General features: G+C 53.0%; 1 protein-coding gene across 1 annotated transcript in view; it reads left to right on the top strand.

The window, feature by feature from the left end:
• EFL1 (elongation factor like GTPase 1) overlaps positions 1 to 14,351 on the top strand; it is a 64,629-nt gene extending 50,278 nt beyond the window's left edge. The window contains exons 19-20 of the mRNA XM_037164223.2: positions 7,936 to 8,120; positions 13,708 to 14,351. Coding sequence (XP_037020118.2) covers positions 7,936 to 8,120; positions 13,708 to 13,896 — 374 coding nt within the window. The 3' untranslated portion in view covers positions 13,897 to 14,351. The remainder of the gene's footprint in view (positions 1 to 7,935; positions 8,121 to 13,707) is intronic.
• The last annotated feature ends 975 nt before the right edge of the window (positions 14,352 to 15,326 follow it).

Here is a 15,326-nt window from a genome sequence, read left to right as displayed (position 1 = left end):
TGGCATGTAGTTGGACCTGTTGACATCCGTGGGATTCACGGTTTGATTGTGGAACACCAGCCTAGCTCATTCCCAGGTGTTGCTGTTCGTCTTCGTGGAGAACTTTCTCATGTAAGAAGGCAGGGGTGGCGTTAGAATCAGGGAACTGGACCCCTCAAGTCCCTGCAGACGTCAGAGCGGATCTCCGGTCTCCTGCCCTGAGGGGCGCTCACGCACTTGTACTTGAGCACCCCAGCTGGTGGGCAGCTCCTGGCCGGTTCCGGGTTAGACGTGCTCTTCTCTGTACGAGTGGAAAGTCGCATCTCCTGGTTTCCAGCCAAGTGAACTGCCCTTTGTTGCTCTCACTTGCATTCACACCTCATGTGCCTGAGGGGAGCACTGGTGGCCCGGCTTTATAAACCCTCCCCTACTTCCGTAACAAGGGTTTTGTTGCCTTTCACGGTTGCCGTCCTTCGGACCCACTTTACTTGGTCAGCCACCCCCTTGAGTAAAGCAGCCGTGTTCGGACACGGCACGTCCAGTGTCATCTGGTCCATGCAGAGCACGGGCACACGGTCACCGCCTGCGTGTGGTGCAGTTTCCATGCCGCTCAGCAGATGTGTCTTGTCATTAACTCCAGAGAGGACAGGACGGACCTCCTTCCCTCCCAGTGGTTGACTCCTGTCTGTGCCCAGACCAGGGAGGCAACCCAGAGCCTTGGCAGATTGGGACAGCGCTCTAACCAACCCAGCTGCCCACCCTGCCAAGGCTCCTTTTTTGTTTTTTTAATAAGTTACTTGTTCCCATTTTGTTCTCCAAAAACCCGAATCCGGATTTTGGTGGTTAAAATGATGTAGCCCACCAGAGTACATGAGTAAACTGGAGCTATACAATGAGTTCTTTCTTAGCTTATATATTTTATATAGTAAACATTACAATGATAGTGAAGGAAGTTTTTTATAAAGTTTTAAAGGGAAAAAAAAGGGTGTTTTTCTTATACCAAGAAAAAAAGTCCCCAAACTGTAATATTAGCACATTGATTCCTTTCTTCATGTGTCCTTGTGAAAACGTTTCAAATGAATCAAATGTTTTGATAAAAAGGATATATGTGTGTATATATATATATATATATGCACATATGTGTGTATATGTATATATATATATCTTTTCTTGTTTATAAACCTACCAGCCAGATTAGAAGAAATAAGCATAGGTTGATAGGATTTTATGTTGCAAAGTTCATGTCATCTCCAAAGGTTTTCCTCACATTCGTTTAAATATACACACATTTTTATGGTTTTTTTTAAAATTCTGCAGGAAATTAGCTTGTGGCATTCTTGTCTGCAACTGATGGAATCCAGTGTTTTTATCCTTCAGGGTTTATTTACCTTTTGCTTATAGTTTGGCAGCCACTCTGCTGCCCACAATTTCTCAAAAGGTCAAATGTCTTTAAGACCGAGCTGTAGTTCTGGTCCCGGGGCTCAGAGTCGTGTGAGAAGGCAGGCGCTTGCTCTCAAGCCCTCCACCGATCTCCCCTCTGTGCGTGTGTCCTTGCCCTGCGCACTGGAGGAGGGGACGGGTAACAGGCCCTGGGAACCAGCCCTGCTTTCTTGCTCTTCTCTGTTCACGTCACCCCGGCGCCCCCAGGCTGTAGGTAGGTCTCTTTTTGTTTGGATGATAATGAAAAAAGCCCTTTTTGCTGTGGTCAGCACCGTTACCGGGTGGGCCCAGCCATTCTGGTTTCATCATCCCAGACATGCTGGTGGTCCGCCCTTAGCTGGCATCTCCCTCCCTCATCTACGGTGCGTTTCCTCTTAAAATGAGTTAGGAGATGCTACAGGGCACTTTCCTTGACCCAGCAGGTCTGTTTCGGAGTGACTGCCACGTTGTAGGTGAGAGCATCTCTCCCCCCTTTTTCTCTCTTTAGGGTCATTCAGCGTTGACATTGTAGACTCTTGTTTCTGCAAAGGGAATTTTATTCGAGTTCGTTATCCTGAAAACGGCTTTGTTTGTTTCTCTTTATGCATTTGGCATGATGCTTCCCGGAGGGTCCCCATAGGTCCATAGGCCTTTCATCCCTCGAGCTCCCAGGATAATGGGAACTCATATTTTTTCTCCAAATTGCAATCTCTCCTGTGTTATCCATTCAGAGGGACGAGCCATTTGCTTTTGAAAATACAATTTTCGAGTCAACACATGAAACCAAGATCAGCTGCTAGCATTTACCAGGCTAAAATTGCCAGCAGACTGTTGAGTTGCTGTTGAGTCAGCCCCTGGAGTCCGTTTTCTCATTTCTATTAAGAAGTCATCACCAGAACGCTGTGTGCGACCAGGCAGCCCTCAATAGGGGACCCTGGAAATATCACTTGTCATCCTGTCCTTTCATCTTCATCCTGACATTCTTCCCCTGGCTGTCACACTCCGTTCTGGCACTGTCCAGGAGAAGATGCATACCTTAGCCCTCAGGGCTCCTTGCCCTCTCTTCCCGGGAACAAGCTACGTCTTTGCCCTGCCCTGCCCTGCCCTGGGACAAACCCATTGTGCAAGGCCCCTCTGACCCCTTGCAGTGGCAACGTGTGGGTCTGGATTGGTCAGTAAACAGCCTCTGGGTCGCCGTCTCTGGTCAGCCGTGTTCCTGTGCTTCTCCGAGACCAGCTGACCTCGACCCTCACTGCCTCGCAGAGAAGCTATGTTCAGATTGGATCTGCCTTTTGTTTTGTTTTGTTTTTTTGAGTTGGTTTGAAGCTCTGTTGCTGAACTGCAGAATCATTGCTTTTGAAGAATTCTCGTAGTGATAACCAACCTCTGGGGTCCAGGAGCTATGGGAACAGTTAGGGCTTCTCTCCGTGTGTTCCCCTTTTTCTTCCTAAATCCCCTCCTTCAGCTGGAAAAAGGAGTGAGGGGCCCCTGTGGGTCTGAGGCCTCGTGCTTCCTACCTGGGTTTTCGGAGGTCTTCCAAGAAGACCTTGGACTTTGCTGACAGTTGCTCTGATTCTCCAACAATTGGCACAAGACAAATAAAGAAAAGTTTAGGTCTTTTTTTAATATAGCAAAATGAGTTTCCTTAGTCTCTTTAGAACTTAGCATATTCTACGCAGATGAGGAAAACAAGAAATCCTTTGATAAATGCATAGAATTGCTTATGGTCAAAATGGGAAATGTTGTAGAAAAATAATTATCTCAAAATAATTTCATGTGGGGATGAAAATAATAACTTTATTATTCTTGGGAATAATAATTTTATTCTTGGGATCTCAAAATTTCAAAAAAATGGAAAAGATGATTTTTTTCACCTGTAAGATCTACTTCCCTAAAGAGTAGGTTTAATTACTGTTTTTACCCATGAAAATCGTCTTCAGTGCACTTGACTGGGCATCACACTTGGTTTGTGTTTGTCATGTGACTAGGAGTGAATCCTCTCTTTTCATGTTTCCTCTAACCCGTTAAGTTCTTCCATTCTTGCTTTTCATTGTCCCTGCCAGTAACTTCATGCTATAAAAAGAAAGTTTTTTTGTTAGGCAGTGTTAGAAATTGTAATGACAGTTACGATTATTGTAGTTCTTCTATCTGTTTACGGGGATAAATCCTTACATGGTCAGACCATGTATGTGTGCCCTAATGTATTACAACCATTCTTAGTAAGTGTCGCTGTTTGCTTTTTAAAATCTACTCTTACTCTGCAGTTGGGGTTCTTTTTACATTTTACCAGTATTTCATAATTCATTTCAGCAAAAAATATATTGAGCTATGCATGTGAACACGGTGTGAAGCGTGATTCCTGCTTCGAGACATGAGTTAAGGCGGCAAAGTTTAATGATGTGAAACAACTAGAAAGTAAAACAGTCTTCAATTTACTGAATAAATAATGGCTTTCCAGAGAACTTTTATGGGAAATTGAAATGAGCTACATTCAAAACAGAGTAGATGTTGAAAGTGATGGTGCCTTGAAATAAGCTTAGATGGACAGATCATTTTGAGGTCGGCAGCGCGGTGTTCGGTCGGCCGTCTTTAGGCCGCACCAGTGAAGACTGCTGTTGAGCTTAGAGCCACGTCGGTCCTCACTGGTGTTCTGAGAACTGCCTCCCAGCATCTCCTCTCTCAGCGGGGACACTCGGCTGGTTGAACCAACCGGAAGTCCGCGTCCTCACGCGGGCGAGCTTGCGCCTGGTTGAATCTGCGTCCTCCCCTGGCACCCTGATCCTGCCGGAGCATTTCCCGCCCTGCCTGCTCCGTGTCCGCTTCGACTCTGCTGCCCCTTCTCCTGAATCTCCGAGTTGCCGATTCCAAAGTAAGGACGCACGGCCGTGAGCAGGACACTGTCTCTTCCCCCAGGACGTCGTCCCAGGTTGGGGGACCTGCCGACACCCTGCAGACGTGACTGGGTTGGTGAGCGCCGTCACAGCCAGCCCGCGCTGCCCGTCGAGCCTGCAGCGCACCTTGTCTCCCGTCTGCGTCCTGCTGCCGGCGCCTGCTCCGTCTAGCAGTCCCCTCACACTGTGTCCCCAGGAGAGGGGGCAGTGTGGCTGGGTTTATAGGAGTAAGAAGTGCCACTGGTTTCCTTGTGTTGCCAACAGCAACAGAAACCACGAGGTGAACGAAAAAGCTTCCCTCTCCGAAGCTCACCTATCGTTTTCCGTTTTCTTTCACAGTTTTTGTCTGCGTGAGTACCTTTTGTGTAGCTATAACCTTACGGTAGAAGCAGTTCAGTGTTTTGCTTTTTACATTTATTATTTACTTCCTAAGCATGCTTCTGTTTGGCTGCTTAGTGTTCCTAATGTTTACTTTGATCTCTGCATCCTTACCCATCAGTTTGATCCGCTGTAATTTGCTTCCTGTCATCCCCCAGATCGCAAACTCCCATTGTTTCCTGTTTGTTTACTGCTAGAGAAAACGTGGCCGCGAGCAGCTGTTTACTTTCCCAAATTCTGGGGGGGAAACTCCTAACTTCAGACTTTTCATTCTGGAAACTGTAGGACCTGCCTGTAGAGGACGGAGACGGTATGTGCAGAGTCTGTAATGTCATAAGAGAACATGTCGGGGCCGGCGAGGCCCAGGTGACGCAGAGGTGGTTCTGGTCTTGGGGCATCACAGGGGACTTTGTGGAGCAGGTCATCTTTGAACCGGCTTAAAATGATGCAGAGGATTTGGCTGGAGCCTGGGGCTGAGTGTGTTCCCGGTTGAAGAGCCCTCGAGCCCAGAGTGGAGAAGCCTCGTGTGGCCTGTGGGCGGCGAGCAGCCAACCTGGGTTTTACCTGTGGGACAGTTACTGCTCTGGGTGCCGTTGGGTCTGGCAGCCCCGGGAGCCGAGGTCGTGCCTTAACCGCCAGGGCCCAGTGCGCCTTCGGTGCAGGCTGAGGCCTTTCCAGGGAGCAGGCTGCGTCCAGACTGCTTCAGTGGGTTAACTCCTTGGTGGATGTCTCTTACCTGTGGCTTCGGGGCAGATAGTGACCCCTCTCTGAGTGCGTGACTAGACAGAGGCCTGAGGTGTGATGGGGTAGACAGATGCCCAGGCGAAGGGGCCGCATGGTCCGAGTCCTCGTTGATACGGCTACATTAAGTTCTCAGTGACAGTGTGGCGGGTTAGCGGGTCCCTCAGTGCGCCCAGGCCAGGGGCTCCCTCACGAGAACCAGGCGTGTTTGTGGCTGTTTTCCTTTGTTCAGTGACCCGTCGCTATGCCCCACTTTTAGCATTTAGTTTTAGTGCAATTAAAACTGAATAGCTCGAAATTACATGACTAATTACATTTCGTTTCAATGTCAATTATCCATCCAAGCCTGCTGGCCTGACCCGTGAAGGCAGGGGAAGAGCTGGAGGCCTCCGGCCCACCTCTCACGGCCCATTGCCCCGAGGTCATCACTCTTGCTCCCCCCACCCCTCGCCACACACACTGATGTTTGGTATTTACTTCTGTGAAGCACTTTAAAACTTTCCTTTGGTAGCAGAGTAAATAAAATTTACTCATTTGCACATATTGGCTGTTACAGTAGGCAAAAAAGATGACCGATAAAGATAATAGTGGTTCTGCTTGTCTCAGGGATTTTCAGACTACCTAAAGTACGGATTTCACTTCTGGGGACCACATTTCAAGCTGGAGGTACATACATCATAGCAGTTTGAGTAGGAAAGAGGTCAGGGTGGAGCTGGAAGGCAGGGCCGTGTCACAGGAAGACGGGGGTGTGGAGCCCGGAGGAGAGAAGGCTGGAGAGCTGTCGTCTGGCAGCTTCAGCGCTGATCTGAGCGCTAGTGGTTAGAAACTTCAGAGGAACAGATTTGGGGCTTAAGAATTGCGTCCCAGTCGGGGCTGCCATCTAGAAATGGAATGGGCTGGCCTGGGAGGAAGCCAGTTGCAGAAACCCACAAGCAGACTTCAGACGACCACCGTGGTAGAATTGTTGGCCGGGACGTCCCCTCCTAACCCACTGCTCCGTGATGCTGTCACTGAGATGTCTGTGAATGGCGGGGGAATGACTGTTTAGAAAGGGGAAGTGGACTCACCCTATGCCTAGAGAATGTGTTCTCTCCGAGACCTGCTGGGTGGACGAGGCTGTGGGGCTCCGGGGTGGAATGGCCCCGCAGTCATCGTGAATGGTGGGTAGGAGGGCGGAGGAAGCGCCTCGCTCAGAAATGGCCTCCGGAGTCCCTGCATGATATCTGCCCCTTAAACCACACAAATGAGACCGGAACTGGCCCTCTGAGGGGAGAGTTTGCTTGGAGTACAGCACAGGGCTCAAGGAATGCTCTCAGGGAGAAGTCAGGCCGTAAAGCATCCCTGAAGTAAAGGTACCCTGTTGGTCAGACACCCAGGGAAGGTTACTGAGGTTGGAGGACTGTTGGAAGAGGTGCTGCTGATCAGTGGCTTTTAATTCTTAAGTCCTTACAACAGCAGGGTTTCCTGCCCTTCGTTGCCCCGTGTCCTAACCACGGCCACCCAGGCGGAACCCGAGTTGGGGACCGAGGTTTGGAAGTCCGCAGCGCCCACTCTAAAAGTATATGAGTGAAGGTGGGCGGCAGATGACATCGTCACATCGCTGAGGGGGGAGGAGCCAGCCCAGGTCTCCCCCGTGGGAGTCAGAGATCACTCTCCACTCTGCTGAGCGGCTCACGTGAACATTTGTTAAGGAAACCACGTTGGTGGGTCTTACGTGATGAAGGTGAATGTTTCTAAGCTTTCTATGGAAAGGACCTTTAAGGAGAGTTTCTGCTGGCCACCAGGAGTTGCTCACTATTGTCTGTGGTTTTCAGTTTATCTCCACCAGACTCACTGGTCGGAAGGAGCCTCTTTCTGAGCTCCCAGAGGCAGCCACCCACTCCAGATGCCCCCTCCCGAGTGGAAGGCGCTTAGTGTTTGGAGGCAAAGCAGTGTCAGCCAGGAGAGCTTCCTGGGGGTCTGGCGGCGTGGCGGCTGGAATCTTACCAGGCGGTGATTCCTCATCATTCCGAAGACCATCAGCGCTCAGGGAATAAAACTCTTATCCTTGTGCCACTTAAATATTGCCGGGTTTGTTTATTTTTTACTATCAAGCACTTATATATGTGTGGTTTTAATTTTTAGTGTAAAAATGCCGTTGTGGCGTTGGCTTTACTAGCTTCTTATAATTTTAAGGTGTCTTACTATTTACAAAGCCCAGTCACCTGTACCTCATTGGATTTCACACCCAGAGACGCTCGTGGGGGAAAGAGCGTCAGAAGGGCCTTTGAAGGCCCTGTTTCTCATGCTGTGTTGGGGGGATCATCTTTGGATAACGTATTTCGGGGCGACTTCGCTTTCTGCTGTCTTGTGTTTCTGGTTTCCCTGTAGTTGTCATGCGTTACTTATTAAGTGCACACTCAGAATATCTCCGCGCCCTCGGAAACCACAGTTGTCGGGAGCCGAGTTGCCGCACGCCAGCAAGTGGTTGAGGGGAACGCGGGCGACCTTGTGTGGCTCAGCGGACTCAGAGGTCTCTGGGTTGCAGGTCGGGTCTACGCTGTGCTGTCGAAGAGAGAAGGCCGCGTGCTGCAGGAGGAGATGAAGGAGGGCACAGACGTGTTCATCATCAAGGCCGTGCTGCCCGTGGCCGAGAGCTTCGGCTTCGCGGACGAGATCAGGAAGAGGACGAGCGGCCTGGCCAGCCCGCAGCTGGTGTTCAGCCACTGGGAGGTAAGGCCCCGACCCCCATCCCTTCCTTCTCGTCTGCGGCTGTGCTGCCTGCAGAGGGCGCCAGGGGTAACAGACAGAACCCCCAGGCCATTGGCCTTCCGATGGCCCCGCCCCCCGTGGCCCCGCCCCCGTAGTGGGCGGGGAGGAGGCCGATGGTCTTTATTCCTCCAGGTTGGGGGAGCCTCACATTACAGGTGGCTTATGGAACACACACACCCCTACTGCCTTTATTTGGTGTAAAATTTACCCACGGTATATTGTAGATTTTTAAAAGAAAGTCCCCTTCTTGAAAGCGAAAATGTAAGGAACTTTTTCTCCGAGGAAAAGGACTTCTAGCTTTTAGAAGGGAACCTTATACACAATCAAAAAAGAAAACTTCCCCAATCCACAGTGCTGGGGAGAGGAGAAAGCATGGCAAATTCGTCGTTTTTAGCTGGAGGGGGGATAATAAGGAGGGTTTGGGAAGAGAGGTGGCAGCTGGCCGGGGTGGCAGGAGGAGGGCTTGGGAGCGGGCTGTGGGAGGGAGGCAGCGGGGCAGCGCAGAAGCGGTGACGTTTGGAGGCAAAGCCTGCAGTCAGGAGTAGAATTGTTAAGTGACAGGATGGAGCTGGGAAGCTGGGAGGAAGCAGCTTTTACTGTGACCGTTTACAGGTGGTCTCAGTGACTTCACGTTCTGTCAGCGCGGGGAGGGCTAGTGTTGGTGTGGGAGAGTTCTGGGTTCAAATGCTGATTTCATCACTCACTTTGACACATCGAGGAGCCTCCCTGAGTGCCTTCCGCCCCTGAGGTAGAGCTCTGTGGCGTGTAACCGAACCCCGCCCTGGTGTGCAGGTGTCTCCTTGCCGGCACTCAGAGGCAGTGCCCCCGGCGTTTTGGTCGCTCTCAGCACTGTGGCCTCGCACTTGTCCTCTCACAAGTAACCCAGGGTTTCTGTCTTAAACTCCATGGAAGCAAAACTTGTGGGTTAGGCTCAGCGCTGAGCTATTTCCACTCCTGTCACTTTCTTCAGCCAGGTCGGTCTTGGTCTCCAGAACACTTTGGATGAACGTTTCGATTTAGATAGTCAAGGGGGGTGGGAATAATGAAAAGAGAACTTTGCCTTTAAAGGGAGTGCTGAGGTCAAGTGAGCAGGCAAAGTACAGACCGTGGTGCCAGAAAACCTGACTTGGGACGGGGAAGGTTTCGTTTTAACTGGGCAGGTTCACATGGTCTCCCATGGTCTCCCGTGCGGTTGGTGCGGGACATTCAGTGGTGACTGGTTTTCCTGGAAGGGAAGTCACATTCCCAGCACGTCACAGAACCAGCAGCAATGACATCTAGAGACTTGATGGTTTTACTGATTTGTATCCGAATAGCTCTCGTTGCTGTATTTCATGATGTGGAAAACAGTAGTTCCAAAATATTTAAATGACTTGTTAATCCCAAGAGTATGGGTGGTAATTTCCCACTTACTTAAACGTCTAGCTCTCTGGTTTTGGTCCATGGCACTCACCTTATACCAGCAGTAGGAATGGGGGAGGCATCGTTACCGGGAGAGGGGTGTATCTGAACCCACGTGTTCTGCTGTTTGCTAAAACACCCCGCGTGTTGCAGTCAGTCTCGTCTCCGAACAAGACGCGAGAGAAGCGTGGCTTGGGAAACGCGGGGAGCAGAGCCCGGCTCGACCTGTCTTGCTGCCTTTCTCAGCCCTTGGCTTGTACCAACGGTCCAGAGGGGCCCTCGCCCCCCACCGCCACATCTGCCCTCCAGCCAGCAAGGACGGGGAACGGTGAGAGGAGGGCACACCCTGTCCCTTTAAGGACTCGGACCGGATGTCGCACTGGGCACTTCGCCTCATCCCAGTGCCCAGAGCCAATGCTGCAGCTGCACGGCTCGGGCCCCATCTGAGACGGAGGCTGGACAGCGTGGCCCGTAACGAGATCAGGGGTCAGCCGGCTGCCCCATCACCTGTTTTGGGAAATGAAATGTGCTGGAAAGTAGCCTTACCCGTTCATTTACATATTTTCCGTGGCTCCTTCCAGGCAGAGTTGGGTGCTTGTGACGGAGACCGTGCGCATGCCTGTGTTCTAAAATACTCGCTCTCCACCCGTTCACAGAGAGAGAGAGCGCGCCTACTTCGCCCGCTCCCGCCACCCTGAGCCTGGATGGCCTGGTGGTCCACCTGACATCCCTTTTACCAGAGGACAAGGGAGTGGATGTTTGGGGACGTCCGGTTTAAAAACAACAAGTTGTTTTTACCAAATAGGCAGTTTTTGTTCATGGGAAAACCATCGTGGTTTTTCAGTCTCCCTTCCCCCTCAAAATGAAAAAAGTAAATACAGGTAAAAAAAAAATTAATCTCACATACAGGATAGTTTTTTTTTTTTTTTAAAGAAAATAGTTTCTGGTTCAGTTACCACTTTTCACTAAAAATCTGTCTCCTAATAACTTTAGAGAAAAATGTAGCTGAGAAAAGTTGGCTGCAGTTCCTGCCACCCTTCCGTCGTCCCCTTGGCACCTGTCACGGCCCCGTCCCCAAAAGCACCCCTCTCTGGAAGTCTTGAAAGCTACATTATAATTAAATGTCATTAATCTGGTATTTTTTTGGCTGTTATGGTTCCCCCCTCCCATAGTTAGGTTTAGAAATAACACAGTTGTTGAGATCTGGCTTCTCACTCCCGGGCCCTTTTTCCCATTTGTATTCTACCATACCATATAATTTACAATCAAGAGCTTTTGAGAGAGAGTGTCTCAGAAAAATAGAGAAAATAAAATTACAGGCATTTTCCACGAGGAAAACCTTTGAAGTCAGCAGTATCATAATCTCTCCTTCTGAGTCTTACCCTTCTGTGAAGAGGGAGGGGGCAGGGTAGGGGCAGCTAGTAACAGGCACAGGGAAAAACACCGTCGACCAGTGCGGTTCCACACGCGTGTCGGCACAGCCCGCGGTCTCTGTTCAGTCGGGACAGCACCGGGAGCGCCGGGCCGGAGTCCGCCCGGGGCCGGGGGCGGCAGTTTTCCACGTGGTGTCTCCCACCGACTGGCGGCCACAGTTTTGGTAGAAATGCCTCTGGGCCCTTTTCTTTTCTTTTCTACTCTTCTCTTCATGCCCAGGGCAGCAGCTAGCACTTGGGCGCCTTCCTTCGGGTGGATCAGGACCTGGCGTCCGAGTCAGGCTGTGGGGTTGCAAAGCGGCAACCCACGGTCGCCGGGTGAATCCTGGCTGAGCCAGTTTGGAGAAAAAGAGCCTTTTCCTCCAAACTGTCGGCAAGCTCTGCTCCGCAGCCTCCGGGGCCCTTTCTGTGTGTAGCACAACCTGGGTAACCTCCGGGGCCACCTCGTGGGCACGTTGCTCAGGAAACTCCAGCTGAGCGTGATGGGGTCAGGGGTTGCTCTGTCTCCCTGTCCCGGGCGTGTGTTTGGCGTGTCAAGTCAGGAGGCTTCATGCCGTCCACACAGATGCAGGAGTCGGGAGGCGAAAACAGAGCGCGCTGGGGGGCAGGCAGAGGACCGTGGGGAGAGGCAGGCTCCAGCCGGTCTCGGAGAGCCCCCTGGGCAGCTGGAGCCAATGAGGGGGGAAAACGGGGCAAACGCCGGAAGCGCCTGCCAGAGGCCCAGACAAAACTGGGTCCTTTCTGAAACCCCAGGGTCTCGTGTCTTTGAACCAGGGACTCTGGTCTTAAATCGGATAGTCTGAGCCTGCTGTCTCTCAACCAGCACCTCGTTTATTTCTTTTTATAAAATGTGTCACTTTCCTAACAGGGCTAAACATTTATTCACCACTGCCGCTCAGACACGCTGAGAAAATGTAGCTGCGTTATTTCTGTGCTCAGTCTGTCAGCCAGCTGGTCAGGGGAGGGTGCTGGTGAGCAGCTTAAAACCGGTCTGTGAGGGGACGGCCTGCCTTTGTGGACGGCTGCCCAGGTGGCTGCCCCGCTGGCCTTCCTCCTCCTCTCCCTCCCCCTTGGAGGAGAGGGCTTCTGCGCCTGCCCGGTGGGGAGGACGAGAGGGACGCAGCCCCGCATGATGCCCCCCAGGGCCTCGCCGCTCTTCACCATCAAGTGGCCGGTCTGGCCCAGTCCAGTCTGGCACCGTGCGGTCCCTCCCGGCATCAGGGGTCCTCACACACTGCCTGTCTCCAGCCACGGCGGCCCCCAGGCTCGCCAGCCCTCAGCACCCGCACCTCCCCTGAGCAGGGTGGGGGGCCAGCTGGATGAGCGGTACCACCCTCTGCTCTGCCGCCTTTTCGATTGTTCTGGGAGGTGTACAATCTGTCTGCTTGTGCGGGTGTCAGGCAGTCAGGAAGAGGGGGGGAGAACGCCCATTTTTAATAAAAGGCAGAGCTTTCTGCAACTAAGGCAGGCATGCAGCCGTTCGTTCATGCCGCATACATCTCCCAAGCAAACAGGAAGGATGCGTGCTGTCAAAGACAAATAGTCACTTGTATCTGCCTGTGGCACAGCCACAGCAGAGGCCCGCCGTGATGGGAGAAGAGGGCGTCGGAGCCTGGTGGAGGGCCCAGAGGGGGCCCTTGTTTGGAGCAGGAATCCACAGCTCCAACCAGCCGGGGGCGTTGGGCAGGCTGACCTCCTGGGCCTTGGGTGGGGCCTGCAGAGGGCGGGCGCTGTGGGAAAGCACCCGGATGACCTTGAGTTCAGGGGGCCTTGTCAGCCCGCCCCTTCGGCAGAGCAGCAGTGGACGGAGCTGGCACGGGCTTCGTGCGGGCAGCTTGCTTCCATAGAAGAAGAGGCCAGGCTAGTCAAGGCTGTTTGCTCTGCTCCCACCCGCCAGCCAGACTCTGTGGGGACCCTGGGAGGAGGCAGAGCGGTGGGCTCCTGGAGTCTTCTCTCCTGTCCTGGAAGTCACTCCCTTGGTGACGGCCCTCAGGACAGTTTGTATCCAAGTCCAGGTTCACCTCCTCCTGGGACTTTAGGACTTGGGTGCTTGTCATCTCAGGGGGCTAAGCCCCTTGCCCAGTCTGGCTTCCAGACTGATGCTTTCTCAGCTGCTTTTCCTTCCCCAAGCTCTGCCCTTCCCCCTTCCCCTCAAGAGCAGCCTCAGAGAGAGACAGTTCTCAGCACACCTTCCCCTGGATGTGTCCTCCTCCCAGCAGAGCAGTGGGTGGGCCGGGGCCAGGGCCCCAGGGAGAGGAGGCTGCTGTGTTGCCTGTGGCCCAGGGCGGGCGCGCAGTCCAGCCGGGCCCGCTCACCAGGCGCCCGCCGGAGTTTGGAGCGAGGCTCACAGTAGTGGAGAATGGGTTCAGCGTGCTGGTCTTCTCTGGGCACAGAAGCAGATTTAATGAAAGACACTGAAACCCAGTCTGTTCTGCTGAACGGAGGGCCTTTTATGTCACTCAAAATTAATAGGCTTCCTTCTCCCTTAGTGGTACGTGACGTCTCTGCAGGGAAAGCATCACACGTGTCTGGGGTTCTGTCAGGCCTGCTTCCATTCGTCCCTCCCTCCGGTTTCCCTCGAGTGCATCGTGGCCCCTCCACGCGTAACTGCTCCCCGCTTCGCTTCTCTTCTTCAGCACATGCCGTGTGGCGCGGCGCTGGGGACGCGCGTGTACCTGCCTAACCCCGCATGTTCTGTTGCCTTCTTTTACAAGGTCATCCCCAGCGACCCCTTCTGGGTGCCGACCACGGAGGAGGAGTACCTGCACTTCGGGGAGAAGGCGGACTCGGAGAACCAGGCCCGGAAGTACATGAACGCAGTGCGCAGGCGGAAGGGCCTCCACGTGGAGGAGAAGATCGTGGAGCACGCAGAGAAGCAGAGGACCCTCAGCAAAAACAAGTAACGGCTGTCGGACCCACTGTTCCTAATAAATGGAGAAGGGGGCTCCCCCAGGGCTCGACCCCGGAAAACTCGTTTCTGCCGCGTCATCTCTGTGCCTTCACTGTCGGTAAAATTGACCGCACGGGTGCGTGACAGGGAGCGGACGTCAGAGGACACGTTTCCTCAGGGGTTTCTGGTTGGTTCTGGTGCAAGGAAGGCGTAATTGTAAGCGGCGCGGTGGCGACTCACCTCCCCCCGTGTGAGATGTGTGTGGGGCAGGGCCACCTGTGCCGTGCGGGGGTGCGATGGTCTGGGTCCCGCTCCCCTTAGTGGGAAACACATGGCGCAGCATCGGGTCCCAGCACTCGGCGTCGTCCGGGGAGACCACACGCTCCGGACACCGGCGACCTCCGATCTGTTGGCCCAGGTCGCTGTCACCGCCGGCCCCTCGTGTGGTTTGTGTGTCTGGAGAACGGGGGGTCCTTCCGTTCTTACGTCCCCGCGTAAGGCGCGTCACTCGTGTCTAAGGGTTAGTGGTAATTACGGCTCAGCACCTTTTCCTTGGAAGGAGCGGGGCTGTTTCCTGTCAGATGCAGGGAAGGGAGGCGAGCTGCTGTGGCCGGGTTATTGCCGTTAGTGGAACCCCTTCTTCCGGAGCCTCCGCTGCCCCTTCCCGGAGAGCCCCACGTAAGGGATGGATGCAGTGCGGTCAGAAACAGATTTTGTAACTTTTGATGTTGCACTAGTAAGTTTTATAGCCGCTTATTAAAAGGATTCTTTTTCAAAACGCATAAAATTATCAGAGCAGACCTTGTTTTCGAAATGTTTTTAACTTTCTTTTTAATTAAACCAGGTGATTCTTAATACTAGTTGTGGACACCTTACCTTTAATCTTCAGAGCCCTGGCGTCACTGGTTGGACGAGCTGACCCGGACTTCGGGGCCGGTGTGGGGGGATAACCCACTGTCTGTCCAGGTTTACAGGTGCCGACGTCTGCGTTAACTTAGGAAAGTCCTGCCGTGGCCTGGTCTATGCGAAAACTCCAATGACACAGGAAGCGCATCGGTTCACAGCATCTGTGAGGAGTGTCTCCCAGAGCATCACATGTGCTGTGAGGGTGTTTTCAGACCCTTCCCTTCATCAGCAAGTGCCGTGCTCAGTCGGGCCCAGAGGCAGGGCCCGGATGTGCTTCCCTGGCTCCCTCCCTGCGGTTCTGTTGGGCCGGATGGGCTGGTGTGGGGGAGGGGACCTGTCAAGGTGACAGGTGGCCCCTCTTCCTTCTCCACATTTAGGAGAGGTGGTAGTGAGCAGTAAAGTGTCCACGAGGAGGCCAAGGGATGTAGCTAATCTGCTGTGTGAGTAATCGGCCTGTCCCATCATTTGCACTGGGACCCCAGTCACTGAAACCGTCTTCCCTGCATGCCCCCGTGCCGTGCCCTGACCCTGACCCTG

This window comes from Artibeus jamaicensis, unplaced genomic scaffold (assembly GCF_021234435.1).
Source record: "Artibeus jamaicensis isolate MK-2021 breed Jamaican fruit bat unplaced genomic scaffold, CSHL_Jam_final scaffold_612, whole genome shotgun sequence".
NCBI lineage: Eukaryota > Metazoa > Chordata > Mammalia > Chiroptera > Phyllostomidae > Artibeus > Artibeus jamaicensis.
This window is presented reverse-complemented; position numbering and strand designations above follow the sequence as displayed.